The 16,584-nt window shown below is 39.8% G+C and overlaps 1 protein-coding gene across 1 annotated transcript; it reads left to right on the top strand.

Moving 5' to 3' along the window:
* The first annotated feature begins 923 nt into the window (after nt 1-923).
* On the top strand, nt 924-15,610 carry LOC306930658 (cytochrome P450 3A56-like). The gene is made up of 13 exons (XM_079511737.1): nt 924-1,029; nt 1,631-1,730; nt 2,102-2,154; nt 5,952-6,051; nt 6,765-6,884; nt 7,294-7,379; nt 7,739-7,887; nt 8,409-8,533; nt 10,351-10,426; nt 10,598-10,758; nt 12,021-12,247; nt 12,720-12,882; nt 13,243-15,610. The coding sequence occupies exons 1-13, from the start codon at nt 950-952 to the stop codon at nt 13,318-13,320; spliced, it is 1,518 nt and encodes a 505-aa protein (XP_079367863.1). The 5' UTR covers nt 924-949; the 3' UTR covers nt 13,321-15,610.
* Nucleotides 15,611-16,584: the final 974 nt, after the last annotated feature.

The following is a 16,584-nucleotide window of genomic DNA, read 5'->3' as shown; positions in this document are numbered from 1 at the left end:
AATCACAGTTAAGTCTTTGTATTGCGTTGTGCTTGAAATGTACTGCAATTCTGCAGTGCAAACTGTTAATAAATATTTAAATTAATCAATCAATCATAGCTCATTCACTCCCAGAGTCCCATGCCATGATATATGTTCAAATTCAAAACAATAAATCTGTTATCAGTGACACTGTTAAATTGAAAACCATAGTGTTTCTTTAAATGATAGCTGTCCTGGCCAAGGACATCTCCGAACGCTACCATTCGGCACTATAGGAATTGGAAAATAAACCACATAACAGTTCCTTACCTTACAGTTTGACCCGATTAAGTTTTCTCAATATGAGCAACTTCTATTTCCATTCAATGACAGGCGACTATTTATATAATTCCAAATCGTGCCAAATGAAATGCACGATCGTGCGTCTAAAACACTTCCGGTCAGTGACGTCTACGGCACATGTTAGGGATCAAAACAGTCGAAATGGGTGAGTCTGACTCAAAGCGCCATCTACCGTCAACGACGGGGAAAAGTTGTAGGACTACCGTATTTATCTATATTTAATCTTTCATAGGCAACGTCACAAGTAAGTATTAACTAAGTATTAAAGAATAAGTTAATTAGTCTGCAGTTTTTGAGAAATCTTATCTTTGTCTGACTCATTTTTCTAATTTAATTAAATTAAGTGTCGCAGTCGCACCCAGGCTGTCCTACTCTAGCACGACTTTACACAAACACTCCCAATTTAATATTTTGCGAAAGCGATCATTTCTCTAGACTCATGACTCATATTATAGGACAATAAGAACATCTGTCAATTAATTATTATGAACTTGAGACTGACGTTGACCCCTCCTCCACTGATCTTTGCTCCTCCCAGCCTTTGGCTTTGGGTGATTAGGCTATAAAACACAAGTCTGTTTGTATTTCACTTTATTTAGAGAAAAGGAAGCAGGCGAAACGAACAATGATCGGAATGTTTGCCTTGCCGTTGTTTTCAGCGACTACGTGGACACTTCTTGTTCTGTGTTTTACTCTGCTGTTATTGTGAGTATCCTTCCGCCTTTAGCCTACTTCAATTCTTGTTTTGCATTCCTCAAGTTGCGCAGTTATACCCAATACGCAATACCCATGTCTTTCGTTAAACCTTTTTGCCTTATTATTGTCACGTCCGAGAATAATACACCATTTGTACTACAAACAGAAGAACCCCAGAACGTTGCGACTTTAATTGCGACAATGTTTCTACATATTTACAGACAATAGCACGCCATTAGGCATATGTTCAACATTGTTTACGTCATTTCAAACAGTATGACTGGTCAAAATTTGTGTGTTAAGTGACAGACAGCGTGTGCGTTGCCGTTAATTGTATGTGTCAAATTAATGCCATTACATATGTGGAAAAACACCTGCTCTCGAACTTTTTAGTTTTATAAATCATACACAAAGCTGATATAATACATGATGACAAATTGACATTTAAGTTCTACGCAGCTCAACAGCTACAAATCAAAGCCAATTAACCGCAACAATACTCTACATTTCCTCAATGTAACTGTTGCACAATCTTATGATCATGCTGCAAATGTGATTGCAACTTGTGCAACAATAATTATTATGGGCATCCTGCTTTTGTGTCATCTAGATATGGTCTTTGGCCATATCATGGCTTTTTCAAAAAGCTGGGGATTCCAGGACCAAAGCCCCTGCCCTTCTTGGGAACTTTGCCATACCAATTGAAAAGGGTAAGTGATCTCATTCTCCATCAGTGCAGCCTGTGAGCATGAAAATGAAATTGCTGAGTGCTGACCGATATAATTATTTGACTCCAGAGGTCGCCAAATGCATGTTTTATTGTGAACCGAGGTCATTTTACTCATTTATGCCTGGCATACTAAAGGTTACGTAATGGGACCTTTCCAGTTAGGTCGAATATCTAATGGTTCAAACTTTTTAAAATGGCTTTTTGGCATGAAATGTATAATAATAATAATTATAGTAGGCTGCTAATGCTATCACCATGGTACAATGTTATGGTTACTTTTCTCCTTCTTGGCATTTCTGCATTCTCTGTCTAACCTGTAATACTAATACTATTATTCCTGAAATGTCATAGGGCATTGAGCGTTTTGACATTGAATGCTATAGCAAGTATGGGAATGTGTGGGGGTAAGTTTAATTCTTCAGATTCTTCAGCTTGTAATTGATTTAAGTTGTGTAACTGTCTAAATTCACAGAATGCTAAAAAATCATGAAGTTCATCTGTTTGTATGTTACAATTATAAACTGTGTGAAAGTGTGAATAATATATCAACAAAGTCCCAAATTTTAACCATCCATTTTGAGTGTGAATATTAATACACAATGTAAAACATGTACAGGTCCATTTTACATGTTAAGAATTAAATGAACACTTTACTTATTTGAAGAACTACATATGCCAGATAACTGCAAGAGCTTATAGTAAATACTAAATAGTATTTTTTTTAATTATTTTATTATTACTGTATACTGTATTGGCTCTTGAGGTTGCAACAAATACCTAAAAAAAAAAAAGATCACTACTATAGAGCGTCGCAGTCCCGCCCCCTCGAGAGACCCGGAAAAGAAATCCCCGTTCATTTTCCTCATAGACTTTTCAGAAAGTATTTATTTAAAGACGTTTACGCCGCGGACAAAGCCAACTCTTATCATGACAACAAACATAATTTTTCCTGAACAAATAATTAGAAAGAAGAAGAAAACGTTTTTTTTGTTGTTTTTCTTCGTTGTAATTATTTGTTTGGTCCAAAATATTGTGTTTGTTGTCATGATTTGTCACGACAAGAGTTGGCTTTGTACAACGCTTATAAGGACTTTAAATAAATTCGTTTTGAAATGTCTATGGGAAAAATGCATTGGAAACTATTTCCTGGGCCTGGTGTCGTCATGAAAGGGGGCGGGACTGCGACGCTCTATTCAGACACTAAGTTAACACAAAACTTTCACAGTTCAGTATGGCATCTAGTATCTATTTACAGTATCTAACAAAATGCAGCGGTATAGCCTATATGGTATTTTTCACGGTAAAAATAAAGATCTAAAGTTATATGTCCAAAACTTAGGCCTACTTTTCAGGATTCAAATTCTAAAATAGTAAAAATAGCAGAAATCTACAAGCTCACAACACGTCGCATCGTGAGGTGTTGTGAGCTTATAGATCTGCTATTTTTGCTACTTTTGTATGACACTGCATTTTAAGTTCTAAAATATGGAGATGGCGGTTTCTGCCCCACATCAACGATATGTAAAATACTAATTGAAGACGATGACCCGCCACAGTGGTGTCCGATAGGAACTCAACCGAGATTATCTAACCTGTGTAGTTTGAAAGGTGGTTCAACGGCAATTGGAAGCCCTAGTCAAAGGGGAGAGCTGCCAGAATTCTGATGATAAGAGTCCTGGAGGTGACTCACTGATAAGCCTGTCCTGGAGGTGAAGGGTCTTGAATGTAGAGTGTAGAATAGTATCTCGAGTCCTGTCCAGTTATTACGCCTGCCAGAATAATGCTTGTGTCATCCCGGTGATGTCACGATGAGTCAGCTATATGTTCATATATGGATTTCCAAGGTTAGCCATGTCCAAATCTGGAATTCATGATGTCAGACTCGGACATGTAAGTCAGCTCCATATTTGGAATTCTAGATGGTTAATTGCAGAAAACAGCACTCGAGCGCTGTTCATGCAGCCCTTGAGTGTGACAAGCTGAAGTTTGAATTACATTGTTTAATTTCAACGATGGTAGCGCAAATATCAGCAATTATAGACATGTGTGCAACATGACAACTGTTTTTAAAGTATTGCACAGTTCTTCTTCTTTCGTGTATCATCAGATGGCCAACTCAGTGTCATGCAGCCATGCCCTCGTCTCCGGTCCTAAGTAAAAAAGGCCAGCTTCTGAGGGTGGGCTGTATAGGGGGCAGCCTGTGATGATGTGTCTCTGAGGGTGGGCTGTATAGGGGGCAGCCTGTGATGATGTGTCTCTGAGGGTGGGCTGTATAGGGGGCAGCCTGTGATGATGTGTCTCTGAGGGTGGGCTGTATAGGGGGCAGCCTGTGATGATGTGTCTCTGAGGGTGGGCTGTATAGGGGGCAGCCTGTGATGATGTGTCTCTGAGGGTGGGCTGTATAGGGGGCAGCCTGTGATGATGTGTCTCTGAGGGTGGGCTGTATAGGGGGCAGCCTGTGATGATGTGTCTCTGAGGGTGGGCTGTATAGGGGGCAGCCTGTGATGATGTGTCTCTGAGGGTGGGCTGTATAGGGGGCAGCCTGTGATGATGTGTCTCTGAGGGTGGGCTGTATAGGGGGCAGCCTGTGATGATGTGTCTGAGGGTGGGCTGTATAGGGGGCAGCCTGTGATGATGTGTCTCTGAGGGTGGGCTGCATAGGGGGCAGCCTGTGATGATGTGCTCGGCAGTCTGTTCAGGCTCGCCACACTCGCATGCCGCACTGTCCGGCAGGCCCCACTTCTTCATAGATGAATATTGCACAGTGACAACTAAAGTCTCTGTAATATTTATGTTGTATTTATTTATGTATTTATTTATGTTGTACTATTACTAAAAAACAATCTAAAATAAAGGAATTTAAGATCATTAATAAGCTGGGCTATTGCCTGAGTCCAGTGTCACTCTTCGCCTAGCACTTCGCCAATAGAAGTCTATGTAGAAGAAGTGAACAGAGTTGTCGGAACTCTGGTTAATTGTACCCACGTGGACCGACTAACGGAAATAACCTACCTATATGGCAACCTACAGTATCAAACACACTAGAATAGATGACGTAAAAGCCTCCGTAGCTATATATATATATATATATATATATATATATTTTTTTTTGAGTGGTGTAAACCACTCCTACAACTGGCTTTTTGAGTGGTGTAAACCACTCCTACAACTGGCTTTTGTGTGCAGAAAAAAATGAGCATGGTTGCTATGTTCAAAATAATTTCTGACGTAATTAAATCACACCCGGGTGAACTGGATGACCGTAGCAACCATGGTCATTTTTTCTGCACAAAAACAGCCAGTTGTGAAATCACATCCGGGTGTGAGGCTAAATAATACCTTACCTTATATAATACCTTAGACATTACGTCAGACCACAGCTGATCATGCTATATAAAACCTTACACCACTCAGTTCACACGGGTGTGATTTTTTTTTTGTCCATTGGACGAAGAGAAAAACCCAACATTTTCGTTTTAAGAAAAATATAACCTAGCTATGTTATATATGTATTTAGGAGGGGTGACCTTAAGGTGAGGTTAACACATTAGCTTGTTGTCTCAGAGACATTGTCTATTTGGGAATTATTTGGTTTAATCCAGATACAGAGCCCATGGATGTACTGGCAAAGGAGTCTCAAACCACAGGAGCATTTATTCACTGACAAACTTTACACACTGCACTGCTACCATGACTGGTCCCATACTCTCCCTCACTGTCCATCCTCTCTCCCCCTCCCCCACACACAACCTACATACCTACTCAAATTGACCATTAGGACTAAACGTTAGTGAGAATTTTCCGCGGCTGTCATGAGTAAAGCTACATTACACAACACATAATATGTTCATATTAAGCAGGTCCCCCAACCGCAGAAATGTGCTAAAGACCCGAGCCAACCCAAACCTGACCGTTCCATTCATTTTATTGTGACTGCGGTTGACCTGCCAGCTTGCGCCTGTGAATATTGTGTGTGTGTGTGAAGCTTACCTGAAAGAAAAAAAGTCAGCTCAAATGTATTTTGTAGTGTGTCGGGCCTCACAGAGCTCCAGGCACAAGGGCCATGTCATCTTAACATGACAGAAAAGCAAAGACCTCATCTTCTATTTGGTGCTGAGAAAGGATATAATTTTCTGTTTGCATCATTGCATGTCTATTTTCAAATTTCATAAGAACTGACTTCTTTCTTGTGTATGTGTAGGACATTTGAAGGACGCAAACCGATGATAATGGTGGCAGATCCTGAGATGATTAAAACTGTCCTGGTGAAGGAATGCTTCTCCGCGTTTACCAACCGCAGGGTGAGATGGCTACACAGTACCATATTCATACAAACACTTCTGTCAGATATTATTTAAAACCAGTATGTGTGCTCAGGTATATGCTATATAGCCTAGAGTTTGGAACATTTCAAAAATCCTATGGCCATAGCTATCATTGTTATGAACAAAATAACTCCATAGGAGATCAGTTCAGAAGTGTTGTTCAGAAGTGCTTTTCTGGTTTCATACAATTTGGTTAGCCTATAAACAGTGTTTAACAAACACAAGGTTTAATCCATGGGGTGTGGTTGTTTAGCTAGTTCTTTGTAACAGACTGATCTCCTGCTGTCTATTCCCTCTTTGCCGTCTCTCCATCACAGTAGTACTAGTGGCATAAGAATAATGATGCTTTCTGTAACAGTTTCCACTGAACAGATTAATTCATATTAGTAGGGGACCGTTATTTTAGGATCCAATATTTAGGGTGCAAGCAGCTCCTTCTGATGTGGGATTAACGTCAACTTGACAGGCTTCGATCACACTTTAATGGACTAAAACAGTCGCCACAAACAGTGTACAGAGGCTCTGACTTCCTCATTCACAATTCCCACACTCACCCTCGCACACCAGGTGCAATCACTGGCATTTAAAGTGGGGTGATTGACACATGGCTCGGGACCATTTCGGGCTGTCACAATGGTCACAATTCATAGACAAATGTGGTGCTAATCACAGTATAATTATGTTCACAGGAAGTTGATAAAGACTTTATGGGGCCTATGGCAGATGGATTGACAGCAGTTAAAGATGAAAGGTGGAAGAGAATTCGGAGTACCATATCCCCATCTTTCACTGGTGGAAGGATGAGGCAGGTAATAATACATTTTGGTCCTAATCTGTAGTGAAATGGCATGTATCAATGGTCATTCACAAGGAGCTGTTTTCCAGTCCGCCTACATAATTCCTAATAACATTAGGTTGGCTGTGAATTTTCAGCAGTGACACTGGTGAGATGGCCATGTGTGTGTGGTTATTAACTGGTTAGTTTTTCCTAAAGAATGTAAACCGACTCCTGAGTTGGGTGGGGTGCTCTTTTTCTTTTGTGTAAAATGCTCTGTAATATGACAAAAGAAAGGTGTTCAATAATAAATACACTATGAGAGGAATGAAGTCGACAGCTTAATTTCTCTCTTTGTGTATTCCTATGAAAGGAATGAAGATGCACGATACAGTACTATACCCCACAATTGTACTAATGGTTTGTTTTGTCCTTTTGTGAAGGTGTTCCCTAATGTACAGGAGTATGCAGACAGACTCGTTGAGACTCTAGGGAAAACCAATCTGGATGAATCTGTTGACATTAAAAGGTATGTTTTCAAGCAGTAACCTGCAAGTGCAAATAATTTATATATAAAAACTAAATTTAATACATATTTAATACCTTTTTACTTAAAAAATAAAAAATAGTGGAAATCGTTGATCTACAAGCTCACATGTTGCATTGCGACTTTTGCGAACTTGGAAATGATTATAATGATCCCGGGACCCATTACAGTGAAAACTAATTTACATTACACTGTAGATCCCTCAAAGAAACCCTCTATTTTGTTTCCCCTCATGCTTATGTTATGTCTCAGGGTAAATGTTTGTGTTGATATGTGTTAAAATAATACGTATCTCAAAACCCATAAATAATAATAATTTAAAAAAACTTGTTTTGTTTTAGGTTCTTCGGGCCCTACGCTTTAGATGTTGTGACCAGCGCGTCGTTTGGTGTGGATACCAACTCTATCAACAACCCAGATGACCCTCTTGTCAGTCATGTCAAGAACGTTGTGAACATAGGCGGGAGAATATGGATATTCTTTTTCCTGAGTATGTTGTCTGATCTGTTGGTACATTTTCAAATGACACAATAGTATCGATAGTGAATTATGTCTTTGACAATCCAAATGTATTAATGTAAGTTCATGCATATTTGAAGCATAATTTGTTTAAATTATATACACACATAAATTATGTACATTATTTTATGTAGATGGAGGATGTTCAGGATGTAAATGGTTGTAGTTTCAACACGTAAACATGTTCAAATCTGTTCAAGTTGAAGAGCGGTTGAATTTTGGTAGAATCTTGGGCATGATACAAATGCACATATTAATCTGTTGCTTCTGTGGTCTGTGAGCAAAATGAAAATAGTGACACGAGCACTGGTGCCTAGTGGTGAATAAGCCAAAGAAACATTAATTGTTTATGTTTATTATGTGTCAAAAGGGTAATATTGAGAACTTTCACAGACCAACAATGAGAGTGAATGGAATCTCTAAATACATGGCCTCAATCACAGCACAGTAGCAAAGGCTAAGATGTTGATAACAAATTCTTTCTCCTTTCAGTGTTCTTCCCCTTCTCATCCCATCTTTTTAAGCTGTTGGGTGTTTCCCTATTCCCAAAAGAGAGTGTGGACTTCTGCTTAAATATCATCAAGAGATTTAAAGGCCAGCATCATGCAGATAACTCTGTAAGCCTCATTAATTTACTTAATTATTGTAGAAAAAAGTTGCAATGCAAATAACCTGTGTGTGTGTGTGTGTGTGTGTGTGTGTGTGTGTGTGTGTGTGTGTGTGTGTGTGTGTGTGTGTGTGTGTGTGTGTGTGTGTGTGTGTGTGTGTGTGTGTGTGTGTGTGTGTGTGTGTGTGTGTGTGTGTGTGTGAAAAACAAACAAAAATACTCATTTAACGACATTACTAAGAAAATAGCTTCAAACATAAACAACAGAGCTGACAAAAAAGAGAAACTGATAAGGTGACTAATGGTTGGGTGTGCTTTAAGGTTTTTTTATAGATAAGAAACATAGTGCTTGCACAATGCACATCCACTCTAGTGTCCAGGTGCAGCACAAACATAGAAAACAAAGTCCACTCCAGGGGTGTAACTACCACGCAGATGTGTTGGGGTCCTGTGACATTTAGGCACCACGTGCCATCTGTAAAATGCATACATAATATACTGTGTATTCAGTGGTAACATTTTGGCAGAGCCCACCACCCCTCTTTACTGCCCAGTGTTGGCTTGTTACGCCACTGTTACGCTCCATCACGTCATCTTCCATCAGGTGAAGGTCCAAACTTTGAACTTGTAATAAACAGTGAAGGCACCGTTAACAAGGTCGATGCCAGATTTTGCTCACACACTCCCTGGATGCCAACGATGAACCTCTGCCCCAAATTTTCCAGAAAGGCCTGTTATAGCACCACCAGGAGGCTGACTTTTGAAAAACACATCTTTTGATATTACTCCTCCAGATTCTGTCCAAAAATCCCGCAAATCGTTACACACTATCTCTATAGTCATGTGTTCAAGGCGGATCTGTCCGATATTTCATATTCCACCCTAATTGGCTAACATTGGCTTTCAAAGTTGTCAGGATTGGCCCGTTTTGAACAAAAAGCCTCAAATCATGAACGCAGTGTGCAATTTACGTGAAATCTTTCACAGACTTTCCTACTAGGCTGAGGATATATCCCACCCTTTTCACATTGGCCTGTTATAGCGCCACCAACAGGTGGATTTTTGCAAAACACATTTTTGGAACAAAATGCCTCAAATCATCCAAGGCGTAAGAAGAAATGGCACCCTTTTCACATTGGCCTATTATAGCGCCACTAGGAGGCCACAACCTGACCTGCCCTGGTGGAGACCTGTGCCCCGAGGGGCACTTTATCTAGTTTTGTTTAGGCCAGTGGTTTTCAACCCTTTTCATATCAAGGCCCATAATTTATTTGGCATTTGAGCCACGGACCACCATTTGATGAGATTTAGTCTCGCAGACCCAAAACGGAAGAATATTTTGGTATCGTTGGCTAAGATTCAATGCTGTGGCAAACGTTGATCAAAATATCAATTCTTCTACATTCTGTAATTGTGTAGACTTCTTGTAAATTAAGTAATGCAGATTTTAACAATAATGTAACTCTTGAGAGCATAAAATGAAACCAAATACGCTCTCAAGAGTTTGTAACCAAATGGACCCTTATAGATCTTTAACTCTTGAGAGCGTAAAATGAAATGGCCTTCCTCAGAACAGATTTAAAAAGTGAACCTCTGCTCTGAGGAAGGCTGAAGCCAAAATGTGTCAAGTGTGCGTCAAATAATGTTTATCTGAGTCAGTCTTACATCCTTGATTTATTGACATATTGGCAGTGTTCCGTTAATACACCATTTCAGGTTAAAAAGATAATCAGATTAATCAGCAATTAAGCTACTAAACATTTTTTTGTGGATAGGTCATTTTGGTACAAGGGGCATAGGATATGTAACATTTTATTTGTTGTCCAGACTCGAGACTTCCTACAGCTGATGATTCAGAATGAGATACCAGAGAAAGCACTAAAGAATGATCAGCCAAGCAAAGGTATGATGTTGTATTTTTCAATTACATTGATTTTCTTCCACCACATTTATCTGTTCTAACCTCTTAAAAAATACAAAACTAAAGCCTTGTCATTTACTTTTTGGTAAGTCCAATATCCAACAACATTTTATGTGTGTGTTTTTATTAAAGCTTTGTTTACTTTTGCTACAGGATTGACTGAAGCTGAGATCCTCTCCCAGTCATTTCTTTTCATCTTTGGTGGTTATGACACCACCAGTACCACTCTGAGCTTCATTATGTATAACCTGGCAACCAACCCTGATGTACTGAAGACTTTGCAGGAAGAATTAGATGCCAGTGTCCCAAAAGATGTAATTAAATAATATATTATTGTAATATTATATTATGTATGTAAATATTCTATATTTGGTGTCAGCTCCTTCAAGTGTAACTGAATAGTTCTCCCAAAAATAAGTTACTTGTCTGGTACAGTACATTACACAGGAAGCTTGCCTAAAATCTCTAAAATAAGTTAATTTAATGGTACACACTACACAGTTATTTTAAAATAACTTTACTTACAGCATTTCAATGTTTGATATTTGGGTGCACAAGAAATCTTCAAAAAAGTTTTATGGAAATGTTTTGCCCTTTTTGGTAACTCAAAAAGAACTGGTCAATGTTGACTTCAGTTCTTTTGGAGAATCTGCTGTAGTTCTGGCCCGCTGTTGGCAAACTTCACCTTTTGTTACAACGGTGTTGCCAGAGCTGCGTTATGAAGAGTTCTAGGGTCTATAAGGTTGAGAAGATTAATTTTAATTTCTGGGTGAACTAATCCTTTTTATTTGAATCGCTGACAGTTCACAGCACATGATGTCAATGGCATTAATGTATGTTTCACTGTACGATTGGGGAAAACCAGTCAGACTGAAAAAGGTCCACTCGGTTTCACCGTCGGAGGCACGCTGTCTTTAGGTGACTTGAGTAACGCCTAAAATAAACTGCTGATCCGTGAGCTTGTTGGGAGCTCGCAGATGTATTATGTATTTTTTTTTATTTCACCGTTGTGTCGTGTTGACTCGGGAGGGGGGATTTGTCAGGTTAGTTTATTCAACACAGGTCTGTCACATAACTGAGAATGAGATGCCTTGGCTCTCGTTGCCCTCTAGTGTTGATTACACGGCTCAAGAAAACAAGTGCTCCTTTTTCAATCTGACTGATTTTCCAATCATACTGTAACATGCATTTCAAGAACATCAGTGTACAGTTGGGTGCCACCGATATTGTCCCTTATCATTTGACCCATTTAGGATTTTAAAAATCCTTCTAAATCCTCCAGTTTTTTTAAATAAATATTTTCACGATTTTTCAAATATAGCAGACCTACAAGCTCGTAGCGCGCCACTCGGTGGCGCGCTATGAGCTTGTAGATCTGCTATTTTTCAATAGCTAAATTATAACAATGTTTAAAACACCAAAAGGGGTTCCCGCCCAAAATGGGTTAACTGTCCTTTTGCGCAAATCACGCAAACCTCAGCAAAAAGAAAAGGACAATATCGATGGCCTCCAACTGTAAGTTCACTGGATCACATCTCCTGTCTGCTCATTCATTAAATCTACCTTTTGGCTCCAGGCTCCTGTTTCATATCAGGGTTTGATGGACCTCCAGTACCTGGATCAGGTCATTTGTGAGTCTATGCGTTTGCTTCCTACTGCACCTCGGCTGGAGAGGATGTGCAAAACAACTGTCGAAGTCAATGGCTTCACCATCCCTGAGAACACCCTGGTGGGGATCCCTGTGATACTGTTACACAAGGACCCACAGTACTGGAACAACCCTGAGCTTTTCCAACCAGAACGGTATCAACATGCTTTTCTTGTCATACAACCACCATATTGTGTTCATAACATATGTCCATAAGAACAAAACACGCAGAAGAAAGGGGGCATGTTTCAATGGCACAATTGGTCATTTATTTAACCAACTAAATTGCTGTTGCATTTACAACAACTAATTGGAATTGTTGCAAAACTGTCATAAAGGGATTGTACATCCAAAAAACATAATTTGATCATTACTAGTTTTTGAACTTGAATGCAAATACCAGAAATGGTAGCCAATAAGCCTTTCTTGATGCAAAGGAGTCCGAGATTGTTAAACATAAAAGCAAAACAAGAGATGTCTAAAACAGCAAAACATAAAGTAACAAATTACCAATGTACTTTAAGTAAACATTTGTCGTCATGTATTCCCGGGAACAGGAATTGATACGAAATGTATACTTTTGGGGCGTTTACAGTTTAGAATATGTGCCTTTTTTTTCTTTTGCAGGTTCAGTAAAGACAACAAGCACAATATAAACCCATACGTCTATCTGCCATTTGGAATCGGTCCTCGTAATTGTGTTGGGCTGCGCTTTGCAGTCCTGATCATGAAGATGGTGCTTGTACGTCTCCTGCAGACTTACAATGTGGAGTCCTGCAAAGAAACAATGGTGAGCTTATAATTGCACTAAAATACAAATTTCATATCGCTTTACTGGAGGGGGGCTTTTACTGTGACAGTGAAGTGACTTTTACTCCATCAAATAGCCGAAAATATTTGCGAGGAGTTGTGAGCTTATATATCGGCTACTCAATTCCAATGCTTCAACTTGTGCTTTCCCAGTTCAATTGTGATCATTTTGGGGGGTCACAACCTGAAAAGGTGGAGAAACATTGGCTTAGAGTATGCAGATTTTTAGTGGGAATAAAACTGATTTCACTATAGTGATACCAGACGCCAGACCATGTGTTTGGAGTGAAAAGCTGCATACTCTCTGGGTTCTGATTTTAACTCCATGTTCTTGTTTCAGATTCCCTTGGAGTTCAACAATTTGTTCCAGCCAATTAAGCCAATCCAACTGAAGTTTGTTCCGAGAAACAATAATTAAGGTGAAGCAGTAACTGTTCTCAATGGCATCTACAAATATGTTTAGTGATGCTGATAACGGCCAGAGGTAAAAAGCTACAAACACTACAAATAGGATTCAACAGAGCATGAAATTATACAATTATACAAACTTTTGCAACTTCCTTACGGCGGCTCTGCAGAAGGCAAGCCATCTATAAGAGCGACCCTCGTGTGTGTGTGTGTGTGTGTGTGTGTGTGTGTGATTTTGCAACCCGCTGGACAGATTAGCACCAGACTTCGTATGCACACTACCAGTAGTACTGCCACGGTAACACTTGCTATGCATTGTCTATAATTTGTTAGAAACATACTTATAATCTGCTTATAAATCTGTAAAAGTATATATATTTTTTATTTGAATTGCTTGTAATTATATGAAGACTTTTATAAGTATACTTGTGAAGTATTGTCAAATGAAATATATTTTATAAAGTGAAGTATTATAATACAGTACTTCACAATTGCTGGACACTGGTGGACATTTTGGTGCAGTAACCCTTCTAGCATCCCGTGTGGTGTTCCGCAGGGATCCCTTTGGGGCTTTTTATTGTACTCAATCTATGTGCTTCTCTTTGGTAAAATTATTTGTACCCGTGCATTCATTTCCACTGTTATACGGATCCCACCAAAATCCAATATTGCAGGAAAATTGTGCCCTGTTTATTGTCATGTCTCTCCAATATCAAGCACTGGATTTCTCAAAGATTTCCTATAGTTAAAACAGGTAAATTATAAGATTGTATTCACCCTATCCATCCATCCTTCCGTCCACCTGTGTGTCTGTGAACAGGCGTGAAACTTTGCACTTTACTTAAAGGACGACTTCACTCATTTAGAACCTATCTTCATATATTATTGGTCTTCACTAATACTCATAATATGGTACAATCTTTGTCTACCCCATCTGTGTCTCAGAGGATGCCTGGGGACGTTCTCTCACGGATGGAGAATCCAAGCTAATAGAAACTGTGGGCTTTCTATTCCTGGAAAGTTGGCATTCTATAATGGAAGCCATTAAACTTAAAATAAAACCCTGCTTAATGATGGTAGACAGATTTCTGAACTATCCAACTGTCCATATAGCCATCCTATGAGGCAGACGGAGTAGAAAGAAATTGTATTTTATCATGAGCATTAGTGAGGACTAATTGTGTCGTCCTCTAAGCACCCAATGACCATTTGTAGTTGTAATCTCACTGTAAGAGCCATGAATTGGTTTGGTTATGTTGATTATACATTGGTCAAGGAATGAGTAGGCTGTCACTGGTGTTGATGTGGATGATTGACGGGCATAGGGGCGGACCCAAGGTTACCTTTAACATCACCTGTTCACCTGCTGTGGACACAGAGAGAGAGGGGGTGTGTGGGACGCCATACCTTTTGTTGACCGCTTTATTTTGCTTTCTTTTATTTACGTTGATCGCTGTGGTTACTTTACTTTATGTTTGAGCACCCTTTGAGTTACATTGCTTTAATAAAACCCTTAAACGCATTGTTTTGGACCCAGCGAATTCCTTTTGTTTGTGGAGCGGAGCGCGTCTGACAACCTGGCCCATCCCATCGCCTCTCAGCGACTTTAAGGACTTTTTCTCATGTAGTCGCTTTTCACTCACTATAATAATGCATAATTTATACTGTAACAGTCATTATACGTTATTAGTTATTACACTATGATCTTTACAAAACACATTTCTATGAGTTTCCAGCAATTATGAAGTATCATAATTCCTGTCATTATAAATGGAGCCATTGGAGCTACTCGCTTCCTTGTGGAACCCGAGAACCACATTTGATTCGATTTCTCATCTCAATCCCCAATTAACATTAGACACAATTAACATTAACACAATGTTAATTATTTTGGATGATGATTTTGATGATGAATTTTTGGCTAATTAAATATGCATTCTGCATTTCTCAGTTTTGTTTTGTCAGTTAGCCTATATGAAAAAAAACATCTACAGTAGCATGTTGTGCTGTGGTAATCCGTACATCAGCAAAAGCAGTGACAATATCACAGCAGTAGTGTATTACTGTAATTATTCCACAGTTTCATAATTCATATTTCAGAACAACATCTACTATATTAACAGCTGGGTTGGATGTTTTTGGAGTGCTGTATAAGGAGATATGGCTCAACTGATATAATTGAGCATAAATAAATTGTAAGATGAACACCTTGTGGGACGGGGAATCAGTTCTCTGTAATGAAATCTGTCTGTCTGACTTTGTCTTTTCATATGAAAAACCTGGCAATAAACACTTTTTAACTCTGAGGCTTAATTAATATCCGTCCATCGTTCTTCAACCACTTATCCGGAATCGGGTTGTGGGGGTAACAGTTCCAACAGAGATTTCCAGTGTTCCTCTCCTGAGCAACATTATCCACTTCCCCCTTGGGGATCCCCAGGCATTCTCAGGCCAGTGCGGAGATGTAATCCTTCCACCTGGTCTGCTAAACCCAGTGGGACATGCATAGAGGACCTCCCTAGGGAGACGCTTGGGAGGCATCCATAGATGCCTGAACCGGGTGCATGTGTTTGGTCCAACGTACTAACAGTCCGACAGGCATTAGTCCGACACCCTACCCCTAACCTCACAGAGAAGCCACTGGTGGTCTTTACCAGCCACATATGTCGGGGGGAGCCACGGGTGAGTCTTAACCGGCCACATATGTCGGGGGGAGTCACGGGTGAGTCTTAACCAGCCATGCATGTGTCTTAACAGGCAACACATGTCAGGAGTCACGGGTGAGTCTTAACCAGCCATGCATGTGTCTTAACAGGCAACACATGTCGGGAGTCACGGGTGAGTCTTAACCAGCCACGCATGTGTCAGACTGTTGCATGTCGGACTGTTAGTACGTCGGACCAACGTATGCGCCCCGCCTGAACCACCAGCTTGCTCCTTTCCAAGAGTAACTTGGTGGCACCCACCTATCAACCCGGGCCCACCTGGTCGTAAGCAACTTACCGTAGATGCTATCACCCCCCACCCCTTTATGTTTCTTTTCCCTTTTTACCTCCTTTATGTTGAATTCCTGTTCTGTTCTTTGGCTATACTAGACCTGTACGTGCCCATCAGCTACCGGCCTACTTGCAACTTGGGAACCTAATAATACCCCTTGTCAACTTGTCATAGCACCCGTTTTAACTGTCTGTGTCCCTTAACTCCCTTTTGTGCCCATACTGTATATGGATGGAGATCTCTGTAGTATCAATACCCGTTGTCATAGCACCCATTT

The sequence above is a fragment of the Electrona antarctica genome (genome assembly GCF_951216825.1).
Source record: "Electrona antarctica genome assembly, chromosome: 10".
In the NCBI taxonomy this organism is placed as follows: domain Eukaryota; kingdom Metazoa; phylum Chordata; class Actinopteri; order Myctophiformes; family Myctophidae; genus Electrona; species Electrona antarctica.
The sequence above is the reverse complement of the archived record's forward strand: the minus strand, read 5'-3'. Positions and strand labels throughout refer to the sequence as shown.